The sequence below is a fragment of the Panicum virgatum genome, chromosome 2N (assembly GCF_016808335.1).
Source record: "Panicum virgatum strain AP13 chromosome 2N, P.virgatum_v5, whole genome shotgun sequence".
Classification (NCBI taxonomy): Eukaryota; Viridiplantae; Streptophyta; class Magnoliopsida; order Poales; family Poaceae; genus Panicum; species Panicum virgatum.
In genome coordinates, this window is record NC_053146.1 from 50632468 (window position 1) to 50653040 (window position 20573).

Here is a 20573-nt window from a genome sequence, read left to right on the forward strand (position 1 = left end):
TCAACCTATGCTGATATGCAGGGTAGCACTTGAAAATAGGCAATAAATACTTTCTTTTCTTCCACGAACTATAGAATTTGGGCAAAATTTGGAGAAGCATCTGGTTCCTTGTCCCCCGTTTTATCAACAATCGGTTTCCTCTGGAAAGTTTCCCACACTTCGTTAGGAAGGCAGAGCATATGAACAGTACTCCCTCGTTCCAAATTACAAGTCATTCCAAGAATCTTGGAGAGTCAAAGTTTTTAAAATTCGACTAAATATATATAACAAGATAATAACATTTATGATACCAATTAAGTATCATTACACTATTTGTTAGCTATATTTTCATAGTGTATCTATTTGATTTCATAAATTTTTGTATTTCTCTCTATAATTTTGGTCAAACTTTGAGATAGTTTGACTCTCCAAGATTCTTGGAATAACTTATAATTTGGAACGGAGGGAGTAAAACATAAGAAAGTTTCCGAAGTCTGGCCGATTTTGAAGGAACAGAAACATCAACTAAAATACAGAAGATCAATGCCCAACAACTAACAACAGGATTAACAGATCAAACCCTAAATTTGAACTGAATGCTGGTAAAGCCAGCAACAATACTACACTCCTAGACAGATTCAAGTGAGCAGAAACTAAGACCATTACAGTTTGTTCATCACGGTCTTTATTTATTCAATACTTTTTTGCGGGTTATTTATTCAATACAAACGCACCCAATTCCGATCTGAAAACACATAGAATTCGACTTCAATATTTGGCTGCCACATGCCGCGGATCTTCTCACATACCTCCTTTGTTGGTGGAGGAGCAGAGTCCATCCTATATTTCAGGACAACCTTTTTCAGGATTGCTGCATTGCATCTGGACAGTTGCACCACAAATTCCAGTGCCCCATGATAACTTGTACAGGAAGTGATTTCTACTTCTTCAAGTGAATTGAGAGATATATCATCAATCCTGTGACTCTCTTCCAAAAGACAAGGGCAAGATGGCAGGCAAGGTTGCCTCTGGAAATAAGAAAAGGCAATATTAGTGTACCACAGTACCAGTGTAGAATATATGTCGTAAAAGAAAAACAAGTTTGCTTTTTTTTTTCTACTGTGACATTCGCTCGGCTCTAAATCAAGCATACATCCATGCAAGGACTGCATACCCACCACCCTTTTTCATAATGAACCCAAACCAATAGCCAAAGAAGAGAGAAAAAAAAGCAATAGTTAGAGACATCACACTGGTAGAATGGTTCATATAGCCTACAAACATTTTGAATACAACATATTCATAACCATAACCTCAGCCACGCCCCAAGGAAAAGCAGATAAGGAAACTCTCCATTTTCAAACAACAATTAAAAGGTCAAATAAACCATGGCGCAAATAAATTAAGATTCCTAGAGGTAAAAAGGCTTAGAAATTACCATTGCGTAGTCGCTGGTATCAAGTAAGAAAACCTTCCTCGTACTACTGCAACTCCTCAAGAGATGCAACATGCCTGGCACCAGGCCATGGTAATCCCACCCTGAGGATATTCTCAAGATCTCACACTTGGGAAGATTGTTAGTTTCATTCAAGAAACGTTGGTAGGCAGCTTTTCCCTATCACGAGTAGACATAAAGTAAAACTTGATTGTCAGAGAAACAAAACAATTCCTTTTGACGAGACCAAACACTGAACACACACCTCTGGAATGAACATGGCCAGTTTCAATTCATCAACTTGGTCGAATTGTTGCATAAGGGATGCATTTAAACCAAGTTCTAGCAGCCGGAGGCGACAGCCAACATCATCAAACTGGTGGCGGTGACGATTGTAGATAGGGTGAGACCAGTCTACCTCTGCGAGCTTCGGGGCAGAGATTCGTGCCTCATGGACAGGGGCAGATACAGACAGCTTTTCCAGTCTTGGCGCCGCGATCTCCAGCCGCAGTGTTGTCCTGACGGAGAAACAGAGCGATCGCAGCGAATCAGAGCGTATCGAAACGTCAGAAGCAGTAACCAACACGATGGCGAGCGTCAGGTCCATCAGGCACGGGCACTGCGTGCAGACAAGGGCTGTGAGCTCGCCGGCTTCCATCCGGCAAGATTGTATCCTCAGGTCGGTGAGCGCCCGGAACAAGCCGGCCGACGGGGGCCGGACCCGCCAATCCCCATCGAGGCTGAGGTCGAATGTTGCCACCCCTTCGCACGCTGGAAGGTGGAGCACCGCCTCTTCCGCACGGGCCTCCGGCGGCGGCGGGGGCACAACGAGCACGACCGTGCCCACCACGCGCTCAGAGGCGAAGCGCAGCCACGGCTCGATGCGCCCGGCCAGGACGCCGCGGCCATGGTCGCCGGGCGGCAAGACCCAGAGTTCATCCAGGGTCGGGGCGGCACAGTCGGCGAGGGCGGCGTCGACGGCGTCCAGGAACGCGGGCAGCGGCGGCGCGTCGAGGTCGAGGCAGTACCCGAGGACGAGCTCCGGCAGTGGGGCCCAGACGTGGCGCCAGCGGCGGGAGAGCGCGCCGGTGCGCACGGCGCTGCGGGCGGAGCCGAGGCGGGCGAGGATGGCGTGCAGCAGCTCGTCGGGGAGGCCGCTGATGCGGTCCTCGCCGTCGCCCATGAGGGGCGGAGGTGGGCGGCGCCGGCGCGAATCGATCAGTTGCGATTAGAGCGAATCGATACTGGGGGATCCATTCCTAGATCCTATCTATCTATAGGCCGGTTGACCGGGTCCAAACCCGTTTCCGGTTCCTCTGGATGCGTTTGGGCTTAGGCAGATGGGCATTCGGCCCGATGGCATCGATTTCGGCCCTGTTTCCTTCTGTGGGCCTTCACGTTGAGCTGGGCCGCTCAGATTACTCGGTGGTCCTGTTCTGTTTGGAAAAAAAGTTCTTTCACGGCCCCTCAACTTTCTGCAACATTTTTCGGAACAAAATTTAAAATTTCAAGAACATAAATGTTCTATAACACTTTCTAGATTATATTTCAGAATGAACCAAATGTTCCAGAATATTTTGAAACGAAATAAAATATTATAGGAAAAATAAGAAAAATGAAAACAAAAAAATACTAAGGGAGGGTGAGCTTCGCCGGCGACGCCGGGGGTGGAGGGGTGTAGGAAGCGGCGGCGGGCCGGAGGAGACGGCGGCAACGGACGACACGCGGGGTGAGCTCCACCGGCAACGTCGTGTTTGGGGACGGCGAGGAGCGCAGCATCACGGGGGAGGCGGCGCGGGTAGCGATGGCGGGTGGTGGTGGCCGGTCGGAGGAGGTTAGAGGAGGAATCACAGCCGTCCGTTAAACCTTGAGCACAAATCTTAGCTTGTCCGGCTCGAAGGCTCGGGTCGGACGTCCGCTATATAGGACTAGGAATATTGGCGTGGTAGATGCTTTCCTTATCACACTATTTATATAATACTCCCTCTGTTCTCTATTAATAGTCCTATTTCATCTTGACATAATGATCAAAGTAAAGCAATACTACTTATCATCTAATTAATGTAACACAAGGCTTCTTGCTAGTCCTCCAATGTCTTTACTAGAAACTCCTCGTTACAAGTGCTATTTATTGTTATGGTCATTATCAATAGCAAATAGGACTATCATTTGTAAATATTTAAGTTTTAAAAATAGGACTATCAAAAGAGAATGGAGAGAGTACATATGATCCTAGATGTTATACTTTTGAACTACCGTATGGAGGACAACACTAACCGGGACTAAATGTTTAGACTTTCGGAGCCTACTTGGATTGCAACCAAACTTTATCATACCAAAATCAAAGCATGCCAATAAGATTTGACTATCAATTGGTTCATGCCTAGAAATTATTTTTTTCACTAAAATCATGGCAAGTTACTAGAAACTTCTTAAACCTTTAAACCTTACTAGAAAAGATAATATTAGTTGGCACTAAACAAAATGAGTACCTAAATTTCTTACCAACATTTTGGTATGCCCTAATTTTGATAAGCCGATATATTGGCTTGCCATAATTTTAGCTTTGTAAATATTGGCATCCAACCGATCAGACTCCCGTCCCCTAACCGTTGGATCCAGAACTAATGTTTACATTAGTCCCAGGCTGCATCTCGATCAGGACAAATATTAAATATCGAGTAAAGTACACCAGCAGTCCCTAAATTTGTTTTAGTGTATCATCTAGGTTCCTAAATTCTTAAAATATATTTTCAGATTTCTGAACTTGTTCCAAGGTGTCACGTAGGTCCCTAATCTCTCAAAATGTATTTTAGGTCCATAAACTTGTCTCGCGGTGTTATACAGATCTCTAAACTCTCAAAAGTTATTTTTAGTTTAATGTAAATATTGTTTTTCTACTTTAAATTGATGAAAAAATCTTTTGCTACTTTAAACTTAATAAAATTGCTATTTTGATTTTTATTGAGAATTGGAACAAATTATCTTAATAAATTTATACAAATATTCAAGATTAGCATTGATATCTCTATGTTAAACAAGAAAACTATAATATCTACTGTTGATATCAAATGATCTAGATTAACCCATGGTGTATGATTAATAAGTAGCTAATTCAAAATTAAAATGGTATTAGTCGTAAGAATTCTAAATGAATTGACTGAAAAAATAGTTTAGTAAAATTTTATTTTGAATACAATTAATTAATGGCAATTTTTAGGGATATGAATTTTCACCTTAAGAGTTTAGGGACCGAAATGATACTTGAAGATAAGTTTTGGGGACCTGAAGATACATTTTGAGAGTTCAAGAATATTATAATTCAGGGTTTTAAAAATATATTTTAAGAGTTTAAGAATGTAGATGGCAGTTCGAGACAAATTCAAAGACCGTACATATGTTTTACTCTCAAACATCGAAGACCGTGATTCGTAGTTCATCAGACACTTCCACTGCCGTGTATTTCGAACATCGCATGTGTATCCTCTTCCTGGTTGCAGCACGTCAGAAAAATTAAAGGATGTGCTAGAAACTAATATTTTGCCTGAGTGAGTGTTAATGTGTTGCAAGTTTGCTCAACTTTCACAGTATAATGTGTGCGAGTGTGTGAGCAACTGTCCGTTACGCACTGCTCTCCCAGCGTGCAGTTTGGTCCAACCTCCTTGCCAAGATTAAGGCTCCCACTTAACATTGTGGTGGATTACGGTAGTCTATTTTATATACGCGTTTCAAGATATTTTTGGTGTTTAGATAACTGTATCGTCTTGTAAAAATTCAGACATCCAAAATAGTTGGTGAACCGAAATGTGGGAGGATCAGGTAGATGCCTAACATAATTTCTCCATGTTCAATCTGACGGAAAGCATTGCTCAGCCCAACTACAACGAACACGGCGATGAGCCGCATCTTATCGTTGATCGTTTCCTTCGCATCATCATGTTCCTCCCTTGACCAGGACTCCAGGAGCTCCAGGTAAAGCTGAAACCAAAAGCCTCTATCGTCTGTGCCTCTGGTGGATCACCGGTTGGGCTGCTCATGGCTTCGGGCGTGTTTAGTGAAATTTTTTGAATTCGGCTAGCAATTGCAACGCAGAAACTCCATTTCAGCTGCCTCCCGAACCCCGAATCCCAGAGGATCAGTAGTCAGTTCGTCATTAGATTCTGAATTTTGGCAGAAAGAAACCCATGAGGTTCTTCTCTGACGGAATGGTTCACCGCACGGCAGGAGTTGGGAGTTGTGAGAACCGCCTAATTTGATACTATTTTAAACGAACCGCCGGTCATTATCACCCAGATGAGAGTTAACACGTGCTTGCCGTAGAGTGTGCCACGTGTTATCCCACATCTAGAGACACGAATAACCGACACGTCATTCATTCAAAATAATATCAAATCCGGTAGTCCCGGTATGTGCTCCAACATACGCCCAGAATCAGCATATGCACATACCGTATACAATCGAATACATAGCCAACAATCCACAAAGAGCAGTTATATAAAACCAGAGTTCGAAACTTAATATTACAAGTTCAATATAGGTGGGTTTCAAGCTTCACTTTACAAGCCTTGGGCTCACGCGAGTCATATTAAACAGAGATTTAGAGCTTATTGAAAATACATGCTCTCCCGAAGCTCAGCTACGATAAAACTTACTTAAGGTGATGATGCCTTGCTCAAGGACATCACCACAGCAGCAACAGCCTACTCTTCCCCCGCGTTCGGGTCAGCGGGGTAGAAGTGGCCGAACACCACTTCAGGCTCACCTGCAACTAGGTTTAGAAAGCAACCTGAGTACAAAAGGTACTCGCAAGACTTACGCGATTAAATAAGCAAGGATCATGCATTGGCTCAAGTAAAAGCTTTAAGGTTAAGTAATTATTGCATAAGCATTGGCTCTCTACACTAACACCTATCAGAATTGATTAATGTTGCCCAACCCCAAACACTTTTAGTTGATTAGAGAGTAATATAAACTATAACTGTTCATAGCTGTAACATGAACCATTCTCATCACAAACGATAATCTATGAGGAGTTCATGGGTTGAAGAGCGTGCTCATAACCGAGAGCGCGGCAATTCAAATTGATTATAATCTTGCAAGGGTGTACTACTTTACCCACACAACGCAAGGACCATGCGACTCACCCAACCCGCTAAAGTTGGATAAGAGGGTACTCGCGTCAACCGTTCCCAACATGGCTCGATCATTGAAATCTTCACACCTAGTTTACGCGTAGAGACTTAGTTTCCACCGGGGACATCTCTAAACTTTCCTACACGTAGGTCCACCCGGAGACACCTCTAAGCCTCTCTGCATAGCCCGAAGCCACGTATCTAGGACTGTACATCAATGATCAAGTCAATGAAGATAATTGGCTTATCCGTTCTATTATATTGGATATGTGGTAGCACGGAAAGGTGCTCAAAACCGACGTCGTCCACTCGGTCCTTAATCGATCCAAGCGGACTATGCCCATGTGACTTCATTCTCTAGGCCCTAACATTCCGCTCGAATCTCGATACTGCACTTCACTTGCCCCAGATGCTCAAGTGCGATCAAGGATAATCGGGTAAGTGTGATACTCCAAACCAATCCTTTCTAGCAAGCAAAATGAGTATTCCAAGCAGGGCTAAGCATCTAGTCAGATTAAGTTATTAGCTGACTAACTAGTGCCAAGGATATGAATAAATGAATCAAGGAAGGAGAATGCATCAAAGTAGGTACAAGCATGCAATACATACATAATATATATTACCCAACATTACCCGGTGAGATAGCTAAACTAGATCAGATTAAATAGGTGCAAGGAATATGCTTAGCTGCTTGCCTGGGTTAACTTCCGGCTCGACCACGGACGGGACTCCGGGTTCGGGCTCCACGGACTCGGCGGGCTCCACGGGTTCGTTCTCCGACCGTTCGGTCACTAAAATGCATGAATGCGGTGCAAGAATTAACAAATGAACTAAACAACAAGAATAAATCATGAAATAATTTTAGCATGCAGAGAACAATACAAAGAACTCATGAAAATTGGTTTTGCAGCAAAGCATTTTCCTATAGAAATCATAAATAGATCAAATTTCAGCTACTCTAAGCAAGATAAATCAGAAAAGGGATTCAAACTAAATTAAAGAAATCCAAGAAAATTATTAAGGAAACTAGGAAGGAACACAAGGCTAACAAAACTGGTTTTTGCCATTTTATCACTTTCCAGCAAGAAAAGCTATATTAAACCACATTTTGGACAGCAAGCACGAAAACGAAATGAAACCCTAACCAACAGCAAGGAAACACATGAACAAATTGCACCACTAAAAACTAAACCTCACAAGGAGTCTAACAAAATTTGGTTTGGCATTATTCTAGCAACACACAAATAACTAAGCAATAAAATCACTTTTGCAAGATAAAACAATAGATAAATCTACAGCAAAGTAACATGCAAAACAATATTTTTCCTAAGTAGATCTCAGCTATAGGAATCTAACAAAATAAGTCTCACAATTTTTGGAGCTATACAAGAATTTCTATGGATTTTGCAAGTTTGCTGCTCAACTAAACACCTAGCAAAACGCTAGATGCACCCGCTGAGCCGGCCCTGAGACCGACAGGAGGGGCCCACGGGCCAGCGGCCCACCCAGGCCGGGTCAAGGTAGGCTATGGCCTTGACCGCGGCGTGGGCGCGGCCACGACGCCGCGTGGTGCGACGGCGGCGGCGGCGGCGCGAGCCGGTGCGGCGAGGCAGGGCCGGAGCGGACCAGGGGCGGCGCGCACGGGGAAGAGGAGGAGGCGGCGAGCCTCACCGGCGGCGATGCCGGCGAGGAGCGGCGGCGGAGGGGCGGCGCGACGAGCAGGGGTGGCGGCGGGCGGAGACGAGCGGCGGCGGCCCTGCAGGGAGGCGAATGAGGCCGGGTGAGGGGCGAACTCGGTCACGGGGAGGGAGATGAAGCTCCCCGCACAAGGAATCGAGGCGACGCTCACTGGCGACGGCGAATCGCGGTGGCGGGCGGCGACGGGAGCTCGGGACGGCGCCGGTGGTGGAGGGAAAGGGCTAGGGTTAGGGTTTGAGGGGAACGGGGGTCGGGGCGGGGTCTTGAGGCGAGAGAGGAGGGACGGTTGGGCACGGCGCACGAGGATTGACGGCACGTGGCCCGAGGATGGCCGCCGGCGACGACGCGTGCGTGCCGCGGCGCAAAACAGAGAGGAGAGGGAGAGGGGAGACTGACAGGTGGGGCCCAGCGGGATTTTTTTTATTTTCTCTTTTTTTTTCTGGGTTGTGACAATCTCCCCCCCCCCCCCCCTTAAGAAAATCTCGTCCCGAGATTTAGGTGGACAAGAGGGGAAGGATAAAACCCGGACTAGGTTGAGGCCATATTCACCTAGACAAGGTAAACATCTAAGAGATGATGCACAAAGGCTAGGATGATGTGGGGTGAGACATTCCTAGGGTTTTCTTGATGGTGACTGTGTACACATATGTAACATCTAGAACTAGGAACTTCATCAAGAAAGTGAGGTGGGTAGGGAGTAAACTTACTCATCGGAAAAGAATTCCGGATATTCTTGACGTAACCGATCCTCACGCTCCCACGTGGCTTCGTCTTCGGAGTGATTGCTCCATTGAACCTTTACAAACTTCACCATGCTATGCTTCACCTTTCTTTCATCTCGATCAAGAATGGCAATTGGGTGTTCTTCGTAGGTAAGGCCCGGTTGAAGATCAAGTGACTCAAGGTCGACGGCGTCAGCTGGAACACGATGGCACTGCTTCAACTGAGAGACATGAAAAACATTGTGTACTGCGGAGAGTGATTGAGGAAGTTCCAATTGATAGGCCACTGCTCCAACTTTCTTGATGATTCGAAAAGGTCCGACATAGCGTGGCGCTAACTTTCCTCTGACTTGAAATCGGCGAGTGCCCTTAAATGGAGAAACCTTGAGATAGACATAATCACCAATCTTGAGATGGAGTTCTCGGCGACGACGATCAGCATAACTCTTTTGACGAGATTGAGCAATGCGAAGATTCTCACGGATAATTCTGACTTGATCCTCAGCATCTTTTTACCAAATCTGGACCATAGAAAGGCCTTTCTCCCGATTCGGACCAGTTGATCGGAGTCCTGCACCGTCTTCCATAAAGAGCTTCAAAAGGTGACATTTTGATACTTGCTTGATAACTATTGTTATAAGAGAATTCTGCGAACGGCAAGCAAGTAACCCATTTCTTCTCATATATAAGAGCACAAGCTCGTAGCATGTCTTCTAAGACTTGATTGACTCTCTCGGCTTGACCGTCGGTTTGAGGATGATAAGCAGTACTGTAGGTGAGGTCAGTTCCCATGGCTTCATGAAGACTTCTCCAAAAGTGAGCAACAAACTGAGGACCACGATCAGAGACAATTTTCTTGGGAACACCATGAAGGCAAACGATGCGGGTAAGGTACAACTCCGCATATTGCTTGACAAGATAAGTAGTCTTCACTGGAAGAAAATGAGCCGACTTCGTCAATCGATCCACAATTACCCAGATAGAATCATACCCTTGAGAAGACCTGGGTAATCCAGTGATGAAATCCATTCCAATTTCTTCCCACTTCCATGATGGGATAGGCAAGGGCTGAAGGGTACCGGCAGGTTTGAGATGTTCGGCCTTAACCCTTTGGCAAACATCGCACTTGGCGACATATCGAGCGATTTCTTGCTTCATGCGGGTCCACCAAAATCTTTGCTTGAGATCTTGATATATTTTGGTACTACCTGGGTGAATGGAAAATTGAGAACTGTGGGCTTCATCAAGAATAATTCGCCTGAGCTTATGATCCTTTGGCACCACAATTCGCTTCCCAAAGAATAGAACTCCTTGATCATCCGTAGAGAAACATCGAGCTTTGCCCTGATTCATTAACTCCCGAATTCGAGCCATACCCTTATTCTTCTTTTGGACTTCCTTAATTTGATCATAAAGATCAGATCTGACTGTAAGAGTAGTAAGATAGCCTTCTTTGACCATAGAAATTCCGAGTTTCCGGAGATCATCACAAAGAGTATGCACAGGAGGAGCTATGGTCAAGCAGTTGCATTGAGCCTTTGGGCTTAGCGCATCGGCGACGACATTCGCCTTACCGGGATGATAGTGCACTTCAATGTCATAATCCTTGATTAACTCAAGCCATCGACGTTGCCTCATGTTTAGATCAGATTGAGTGAAAATGTACTTGAGGCTCTTGTGATCAGTATAGATATTGCAATGATTACCAAGCAGATAATGATGCCATATTTTTAGAGCATGGACAACAGCCGCAAGCTCTAAATCATGGGTAGGATAATTTTCTTCATGACGCTTGAGTTGACGAGAAGCATAGGCCACCACTCGGCCTTCTTGCATAAGAACACAGCCAAGACCGATGCGAGACGCATCGCAATAAACATCAAAACTCTTGGAAATATCTGGCTGAGCAAGAACTGGAGCAGTAGTGAGGCGATCCTTAAGGGTTTGAAAGGCTTCTTCACAGGCTGGGGACCACTCAAACTTGACTCCATTCTTCAGTAACTCGGTTATAGGCTTCGCAATTTTAGAGAAGTTTTCTATGAACCGGCGGTAATATCCCGCAAGTCCCAGAAAACTCCGAATCTCATGGACATTCTGAGGTTGCTTCCAATCAAGAACATCTTGCACCTTACTAGGATCTACAGCAATACCATCCTTGGAGAGGACATGACCAAGAAAAGATACCTCTTCAAGCCAAAACTCACATTTGCTAAACTTAGCATAAAGACGACGCTCCCTAAGTTTTTGAAGGACAATCTGAATGTGACGAGCATGATCTTCTTTGGTCTTGGAATAAATGAGGATATCATCAATGAAGATGATCACAAAGACATCAAGTTCCTCCATGAAGATGCTATTCATCAGATACATGAAATAAGCCGGTGCATTGGTGAGGCCGAAAGACATGACAGTGAATTCATAGAGACCATATCTAGTAGAGAAAGCCGTTTTCGGAATGTCTTCAATTCGAATCTTGATTTGATGATAACCCAACCTTAAATCAATCTTAGAAAAATAACGAGCTCCAAAGAGTTGATCAAACAATATATCAATCCGTGGAAGAGGATATTTGTTCTTGATAGTGACTTCGTTTAACAGACGGTAATCAACACACATCCGCAAACTATCATCTTTCTTCTTCACAAAAAGAGCCGGGCATCCCCAAGGAGAGGAGCTCGGATGAATGAAACCCTTGTCCAATAAAGTCTTGAGTTGTTTCTTCAATTCTTTCAACTCATTGGGAGGCATTCGGTAAGGCTGTCTAGAGATAGGAGCAGTTCCGGGCTTGAGCTCTATGACGAACTCCACCTCACGATCAGGAGGCATACCCGGTAATTCTTCTGGAAAACATCCGGATACTCACAAACCACGGGAATATTTTCCAACGCCGTGGCTATGGTACTCGCCAAGGCATATAAATAAGATTCCATCTTGGCAAGAGAGAGTAGAACTCTACTCCCAGAAGAGTGCAAAAGATCAATGGTGCGGGGTCCACATTTGATAATTCCATCGTGCTTACCCAACCAATTCATCCCAAGAATCACATCTAAGCCCATCTTGTCTAGGATCAAAAGATTAGCACGAAAAGTGGCTCCCTCAATGAGAATTGGAACCTTATCCACAAAGTTTCTAGAAATGATCTCTCCACCCGGTGATTCTATCTGGTATAGCACTGGTAGATTTTGCATTTCAAGCTTACTATGCATCACAAATTTCTTGCTGATGAAAGAAAAAGTTGCTCCAGAATCAAAAAGAACCGTAACAGGGTGAGAATTGATTAGGAGCGTACCCATGAGGACTTCGGCATTCTCCGGAATTTCTTCAGCGGTGGTGTAGTTGAGACGACCACGCTTAGGAGCTGGTTGCGGCTTGACTTCCTGACGCGATGCTTGGGGCAGAGGAGTATTGGGCCTAGGTGCATTGAAAGCACCTCCACGCCTCGGAGAGGGGCAGTCCCTGGAGATGTGGCCTAGGCCACCACAATTGAAGCACGGCCTCTTTGCGGTAACACCTGGGTTGTTCCAATAGGCATTGACCGGCCTAGGAGCTTGTCCTTGAGAAGATTGAGGGTGACGCACAATCCACATAGGGCGGGGAGGTTGAGTACCCGGTGCCCGAGGTGGAAAAGGAGAAGGCCCCAGACGTGGACGTGAGGAGCTACCGCCTGCTGAGGTAGGAGCAGGGCGCTTGTTCTTTGCCTCAAGATTCTTCATCTTGTGCTCAGCTCTGATAGCGATATTCACCAGATCATTGAAATATTCAAACTTAGTAGTTGAGAGCTTGTCTTGCAACTCTGCAGAGAGCCCATCGTACAGGCGTTCTTGCTTCTTGGCATCGGTGGCCACTTCTTCAGGTGCATATTGGGAGAGAGTGTTGAAGGCATTGACATAGGCCATCACATCACGACCTCCTTGAGTGAGATTCAGAAACTCCTTCTTCTTGATGTCCATGATACCCTTGGGAATATGGAAGGAGCGAAAAGCTGTGCGGAACTCCTCCCATGTGAAGCGGTAGTTAGCAGGGTGAGATGCCTTGAAATTCCGCCACCAAGCCCCAGGGGCATCATGAAGTTGGTGAGCGGCAAAAAGAACCTTCTCATGGGGCTCACACTCAATAAGACCCAGCTTCTCTTCAATGACATTGAGCCAGAAATCCGCATCCAGAGGATCCTTGGAACCACGGAAGATGGGAGGATTGGTGCGGAAGAAATCCCCGAACCTGTTCACTTGAGGCTCAGCTCTTGGACCATTATTGCCGGCATTGCCCAACTGATTGACTAGGTGTGCCATGAGTTCAGTTTGTCGGGCCAGGACGTCCGCGAGGTTTGGGTGAACTGGAGGATTAGGAAGGGGATCCTCATTGTTGCGGTGGTTATTACCACCCGAACCACTGGCACCATCCCTTTCATTTCCCGAACGCAACACCATCCTGTTAACAAACAAAACGGTTAGCGGTCAGGAATGAAAGATAGAGGATGCACAAAGGAAGGGTGGAAAGACAATGTGTAGATAAAAATCTAACACATGATCAACACCGGAGTAGCAACTCTAAGAGATAGAGCAGATTTGGTCCACTAAGATTAGCAAGAACGAGATCAGCGAAAACTAGACCACGACACACTAGATTAGTTAGATGCAGATTTGAAAACCAAAAGAAAGTATGAATGCATGCGAGGTATGGATGCAACATGACGTCTCCTCACATCGTGAGCACGTCTTAACGTTCTAGCACTCACTTACGACCCGCAACAACCGCATTGCCCAGTAGCGCTACAACCCTCCTACTAGCGCTCAGGACAATAGGTGATTCCCACCTTCTCAACTCCAGTAAAAGGGTCAAAAGGTTTCCAAAGGGTGAAAGGGTTTTCCTACATTACCGCTACTCATGTAGACAAGAGAGGTTAAGCATATCTTAATTAAACAAGTGAAGCAATAAGGAAGAAGTAGCTCTAAGACGAAGGAAGAAAGGTAGCATTTCACCTTAAGTTCAAATTTTTAATAAAAGTAAATCTTAGTGCAAGTGATCAAATTTTATTTGACTCTCAACCCACTAAGCCAATTTTAGGTTCACTTCATGGAAACTCAGCTCTGATACCCGCTGTGAGAACCGCCCAATTTGATACTATTTTAAACGAACCGCCGGTCATTATCACCCAGATGAGAGTTAACACGTGCTTGCCGTAGAGTGTGCCACGTGTTATCCCACATCTAGAGACACGAATAACCGACACGTCATTCATTCAAAATAATATCAAATCCGGTAGTCCCGGTATGTGCTCCAACATACGCCCAGAATCAGCATATGCACATACCGTATACAATCGAATACATAGCCAACAATCCACAAAGAGCAGTTATATAAAACCAGAGTTCGAAACTTAATATTACAAGTTCAATATAGGTGGGTTTCAAGCTTCACTTTACAAGCCTTGGGCTCACGCGAGTCATATTAAACAGAGATTTAGAGCTTATTGAAAATACATGCTCTCCCGAAGCTCAGCTACGATAAAACTTACTTAAGGTGATGATGCCTTGCTCAAGGACATCACCACAGCAGCAACAGCCTACTCTTCCCCCGCGTTCGGGTCAGCGGGGTAGAAGTGGCCGAACACCACTTCAGGCTCACCTGCAACTAGGTTTAGAAAGCAACCTGAGTACAAAAGGTACTCGCAAGACTTACGCGATTAAATAAGCAAGGATCATGCATTGGCTCAAGTAAAAGCTTTAAGGTTAAGTAATTATTGCATAAGCATTGGCTCTCTACACTAACACCTATCAGAATTGATTAATGTTGCCCAACCCCAAACACTTTTAGTTGATTAGAGAGTAATATAAACTATAACTGTTCATAGCTGTAACATGAACCATTCTCATCACAAACGATAATCTATGAGGAGTTCATGGGTTGAAGAGCGTGCTCATAACCGAGAGCGCGGCAATTCAAATTGATTATAATCTTGCAAGGGTGTACTACTTTACCCACACAACGCAAGGACCATGCGACTCACCCAACCCGCTAAAGTTGGATAAGAGGGTACTCGCGTCAACCGTTCCCAACATGGCTCGATCATTGAAATCTTCACACCTAGTTTACGCGTAGAGACTTAGTTTCCACCGGGGACATCTCTAAACTTTCCTACACGTAGGTCCACCCGGAGACACCTCTAAGCCTCTCTGCATAGCCCGAAGCCACGTATCTAGGACTGTACATCAATGATCAAGTCAAGGAAGGTAATTGGCTTATCCGTTCCATTATATTGGATATGTGGTAGCACGGAAAGGTGCTCAAAACCGACGTCGTCCACTCGGTCCTTAATCGATCCAAGCGGACTATGCCCATGTGACTTCATTCTCTAGGCCCTAACATTTCGCTCGAATCTCGATACTGCACTTCACTTGCCCCAGATGCTCAAGTGCGATCAAGGATAATCGGGTAAGTGTGATACTCCAAACCAATCCTTTCTAGCAAGCAAAATGAGTATTCCAAGCAGGGCTAAGCATCTAGTCAGATTAAGTTATTAGCTGACTAACTAGTGCCAAGGATATGAATAAATGAATCAAGGAAGGAGAATGCATCAAAGTAGGTACAAGCATGCAATACATACATAATATATATTACCCAACATTACCCGGTGAGATAGCTAAACTAGATCAGATTAAATAGGTGCAAGGAATATGCTTAGCTGCTTGCCTGGGTTAACTTCCGGCTCGACCACGGACGGGACTCCGGGTTCGGGCTCCACGGACTCGGCGGGCTCCACGGGTTCGTTCTCCGACCGTTCGGTCACTAAAATGCTTGAATGCGGTGCAAGAATTAACAAATGAACTAAACAACAAGAATAAATCATGAAATAATTTTAGCATGCAGAGAACAATACAAAGAACTCATGAAAATTGGTTTTGCAGCAAAGCATTTTCCTATAGAAATCATAAATAGATCAAATTTCAGCTACTCTAAGCAAGATAAATCAGAAAAGGGATCCAAACTAAACTAAACAAATCCAAGAAAATTATTAAGGAAACTAGGAAGGAACACAAGGCTAACAAAACTGGTTTTGCCATTTTATCACTTTCCAGCAAGAAGTTCTATATTAAACCACATTTTGGACAACAAGCACGAAAACGAAATGAAACCCTAACCAACAGCAAGGAAACACATGAACAAATTGCACCACTAAAAACTAAACCTCACAAGAAGTCTAACAAAATTTGGTTTGGCATTATTCTAGCAATACACAAATAACTAAGCAATAAACTCACTTTTACAAGATAAAACAATAGATAAATCTACAGCAAAGTAACATGCAAAACAATATTTTTCCTAAGTAGATCTCAGCTATAGGAATCTAACAAAACAAGTCTCACAATTTTTGGAGCTATACAAGAATTTCTATGGATTTTGCAAGCTTGCTGCTCAACTAAACACCTAGCAAAACGCTAGATGCACCCGCTGAGCCGGCCCTGAGACCGACAGGAGGGGCCCACGGGCCAGCGGCCCACCCAGGCCGGGTCAAGGTAGGCTACGGCCTTGACCGCGGCGTGGGCGCGGCCACGACGCCGCGTGGGGCGACGGCGGCGGCGGCGGCGCGAGCTGGTGCGGCGAGGCAGGGCCGGAGCGGACCAGGGGCGGCGCGCACGGGGAAGAGGAGGAGGCGGCGAGCCTCACCGGCGGCGATGCAGGCGAGGAGCGGCGGCGGAGGGGCGGCGCGACGAGCAGGGGCGGCGGCGGGTGGAGACGAGCGGCGGCGGCCCTGCAGGGAGGCGAATGAGGCCGGGTGAGGGGCGAACTCGGTCACGGGGAGGGAGATGAAGCTCCCCGCGCAAGGAATCGAGGCGACGCTCACTGGCGACGGCGAATCGCGGCGGCGGGCAGCGACGGGAGCTCGGGACGGCGCCGGTGGTGGAGGGAAAGGGCTAGGGTTAGGGTTTGAGGGGAACGGGGTCGGGGCGGGGTCTTGAGGCGAGAGAGGAGGGACGGTTGGGCACGGCGCACGAGGATTGACGACACGTGACCCGAGGATGGCCGCCGGCGACGACGCGTGCGTGCCGCGGCGCAAAACAGAGAGGAGAGGGAGAGGGGAGACTGACAGGTGGGGCCCAGCGGGATTTTTTTTATTTTCTCTTTTTTTTTCTCGGTTGTGACCGGAGCGGTGGCACCCGGCCGGCCCACCCTCAGCGTTGGGCACCGTGCCGCCGACCCGGCGCGGCCACCGTCCCGGGGCGACCCGACGCCATCTTTGGGCGGCCGGTGCCGCCAAGAAGTCGGCCGGCGGGAACGGCATGCCGCCGGGCCACGCGTCCCCCTGTCTGCGGCTTCAGTGGCACAGCGGCACAGCGGTCTGAATTCGTGAACACAAGCTCCGAACGGTCTCATCGACTCCTCTGAATTCGTGAACACCGGCTCCGAACGGTCTCATCGACTAGTTGTTTTTCGTTTCAGCGACACGCGTCCGGCACAGTATTCTGGGTCGGGGTGCTGTACCGGCAGCCCGCGACCGTTCTAGGCTGTGTTTAGGTGAAAAAATGACAAAAGTATTTGCGAAAAGCACCGTAGCACGTTTTATTTGTATGTGGTAAATATTATTTTATTATAGCCTAATTAGGCTCAAAAGATTCATCTAGCAACGTACATCAAAATTATACAATTAGTTTTTTATTTATCTACATTTAGTACTCCATGCATGGGTCATTTACTATATTTAATGTTTCGATGTGATGAAAATTTGAAGGAGTTAGAGGGAACTAAACACAGCCCTAGTCTCGCTTGGAAACCATTTGGACTCTGATCTAACTCTGAAGCCAATCGGGAGATTACCACGCACGGCACGGCGGTGGTCGGTGGAGCAGCTGGGTCGCAAGGCTTCATTTCATCGGAGGTTGCTAGGGATTTGATTAGTAGGATGGAGAAGACGCTGGCGGGGGAGAGACGGGTGAGGCGGTTGAAGCACTACTCCTCTGATCAGAAGATACTGATCGTTGGCGACGGGGACTTCTCATTCTCGCTGGCGCTGGCAGTGGCGTTCGGCTCCGGCACCAACCTCCTCGCCACATCTCTCGATATCTATGGTTTGTTCGTCGAATGCTTCCGCTTTCACATCGTGTGGCCAGCCGTCTTGCCTACCAATACGGATGGTGCCCTTTTTATTTTTATTTTTTGTCTTCTGCGGTTTGTACTAAATGTGATGCGCTTGTGTGGGCCGAATAAGGATTTGACGTGCACTTATTTGAGGTAGAAGGCTATCTAATTTGTTTTTAAGAAAATCATTTTGAAAGAACCCACCTTTTGTGTTGGAACTTAGAAAGAAATCACCAAAAGGCTATCTTTTCAGAATATTCTGTGCATACATAAAACATTTTTATAGTTTATTTGAACAACTATTAAGTTTCATAGCCTACTTGCTTTGTGCCTGGTGCCTGCCTTACAAGTCGGCATATATGCCAGGCCTAATTTACTCATAGAAAAATGTTTACATCGTACTGAAAGAAGAGGTTATTATGGTTATTACAGGTTACAACATACAAGTCATAAAAATTATGAAGTTATTTGATGTTCACATTGGAGTTGCCTAGATGCCTTCCGATTTTTTTTTCGGTGCATTACTATTCACTATACACTGAGAATATGGATTTCTAGATGTAGCAATGTTTCACAGTCACTCATGTTAATTCTAAAGAAGCAAGTTCTATTTGTATGATGATGTGCTTACTCCTAGCGATTGTATCATATGGAAGAGCGTACCTATGAGAGGAGCACTCTTGTTATTTCCTCTCCTTTTTGTCTACTTTTGCATTGTTTTTTTTTTAACTTCATGAGACGGTGTTTTGCATCATTGGAACTAGAATATTGGAAATTTGTTGGTTGTATGTTTAGGTTACTCAGTTCCGTCTTTTTCATGATCCATCCTTTTGATCCTGTTTGAAGTAATCTCTCTAATGCTTTCCTATGGTTTTTACCCGTACACAATGTATCTACTTTATTATGTTTTTGAGCAATTATTTCCTAATTAGGTAAAGCCACTAATAAAGAAATTTCTGTAGAACCCGTTGGGGTTTTATCTACTGCTTGGTTCTAATTTTGGCCCTTGACCCCTGTATGCATTGAACTGACATGCATACAGATTGGGTAGGAGGTTTGATATCCTCAGTTACACTCATTTATTTCTCTGCATTTGTTGTGGGTAATCCTCTTTTACAGTTGCCCTGACGATCAAGTACAGAAACGCATTGTCAAATATAATGGAGCTGAAAAGATTGGGGGCAACTGTTTTGCATGGCGTCGATGTAAAAACAATGAAGCTTCACGCTGAACTGAAGAACAGACGGTTTGACCGGATTGTCTTCAATTTTCCTCATTCAGGGTTCAAAGGACCAGAGACCGAGCTGCACGTGATCAAGTACGTGCTCCACCATCTTATTATGTTTCTCTGTTAAAAGTTAGGTTAAATCCTTGGTGAAGAAGGCTGTTGCTTTTAACAAAAATTAAGTAGATTAAGAACTTGCGGAGGTCTCATCTGTGTTCCATAGACCTATAATTTGAAATAGATAGAGCAATTTCTTATTGCATTACAAACACACGGAAATAAATTATAATTGTCTGCCTTTTTATGGCCTTCTTACCCTGATCCATTGTCTGTTTTTAATTCACTTCATTCCCAGTTCGCACAAGGAGCTGGTGGCTGGCTTTTTCAGCAACGCGCGCCACCTGCTTCAGCGCTACGGTGAAATCCATGTCAGCCACAAGATAATGCACCCATACGACTGGTGGGATCTTGAGCACCTAGCCTCGGTTTCTTCTCTTGTTCTGACTGAGAAAGTTGGTTTCCACAAAGAGGACTACCCTGGCTACAACCAAAAGAGAGGAGATGGTACAAAGTGTGACAAACCATTCAACCTAGATCCTTGTTGCACGTTCAAGTTCAAAATCTCAGAAGCAGCCGGTGGCCGCACAGGGTTTGGTACTAGTAGGATGAAGCTAATAGAGGAGACAGATTACCCGTAGAGCTTGTTTTTGCAATGGAGCTGCCTTTTGGGGTACAGATTACCCGTAGCAATCTCACTTCATTACTAGTCAGCCCTGCAGTGGCAAACCAAACCTTAAACCTACATGCAGATGCAGTGGCCCTTTTTTTTTTCCCTGTGCGATAGGACCTCTGCAGTCATTTGTTTCTACTTGCAAGAAAATTACAATTGCGCGTGTATCTTACGGGTTGGTAAACCAGAGAACCAAATCGCTCAGCGATTTGCTAATTACAAAGTGGCTGCGGACTGCAGTCATTTGTTCATCCTTTTTCCCCCCTGGCTACTGTGCGTCGTTGTCCCTGTCCGTGCCTGCTTTCTACTTGTGGTATCGGTATCCTCTCCTGGTAACGCTGCTCCCCGGCGATCTCCGAGTTCTCGAGCACATGTTGCCGCGCTCTGCTCGCTTGCCGGCCTTGGATCGGAGCTCGGAGCACGCACCGCGGTGATCCCGGTTCGACGAGGCGCCGGTAGCCTCTCCAGGTCCAGGCTGCCCTGCCCGTCCGGGCTCATCGCCGCCGCTCACTCCTGCAACACGACCAGCTTCTGCCGCCAGTCCAGCATCCGTCAAGCGCCAGCCCAACCCCAGCAG

General features: G+C 45.8%; 2 protein-coding genes across 2 annotated transcripts; one reads left to right on the forward strand and one right to left on the reverse strand.

Moving 5' to 3' along the window:
• Positions 1–455: 455 nt before the first annotated feature.
• LOC120661008 lies at positions 456–2660 on the reverse strand. The gene is made up of 3 exons (XM_039939688.1): positions 1680–2660; positions 1418–1594; positions 456–1007 (listed from the first exon to the last, which is right to left on the reverse strand). Exons 1-3 carry the CDS (start codon positions 2595–2597, stop codon positions 699–701), a joined length of 1404 nt encoding a protein of 467 aa, XP_039795622.1. The 5' UTR covers positions 2598–2660; the 3' UTR covers positions 456–698.
• A 15199-nt stretch (positions 2661–17859) lies between these two features.
• On the forward strand, positions 17860–19964 carry LOC120662725 (heavy metal-associated isoprenylated plant protein 41-like). The gene is made up of 3 exons (XM_039941812.1): positions 17860–18031; positions 19161–19359; positions 19622–19964. The coding sequence occupies exons 1-3, from the start codon at positions 17866–17868 to the stop codon at positions 19962–19964; spliced, it is 708 nt and encodes a 235-aa protein (XP_039797746.1). The 5' UTR covers positions 17860–17865.
• Positions 19965–20573: the final 609 nt, after the last annotated feature.

Coding starts and splice junctions, on each gene's coding strand:
- LOC120662725 (XM_039941812.1), top strand. CDS start 17,866: ATGGAGAAGACGCTGGCGGGGGAGAGACGGGTGAGGCGGTTGAAGCAC. Junction 18,032..19,160: donor CACATCTCTCGATATCTATG/GTTTGTTCGTCG, acceptor CCTCTTTTACAG/TTGCCCTGACGATCAAGTAC. Junction 19,360..19,621: donor ACCGAGCTGCACGTGATCAA/GTACGTGCTCCA, acceptor CTTCATTCCCAG/TTCGCACAAGGAGCTGGTGG.
- LOC120661008 (XM_039939688.1), bottom strand. CDS start 2,597: ATGGGCGACGGCGAGGACCGCATCAGCGGCCTCCCCGACGAGCTGCTG. Junction 1,595..1,679: donor TGGCCATGTTCATTCCAGAG/GTGTGTGTTCAG, acceptor TACTCGTGATAG/GGAAAAGCTGCCTACCAACG. Junction 1,008..1,417: donor ATACCAGCGACTACGCAATG/GTAATTTCTAAG, acceptor TCTTATTTCCAG/AGGCAACCTTGCCTGCCATC.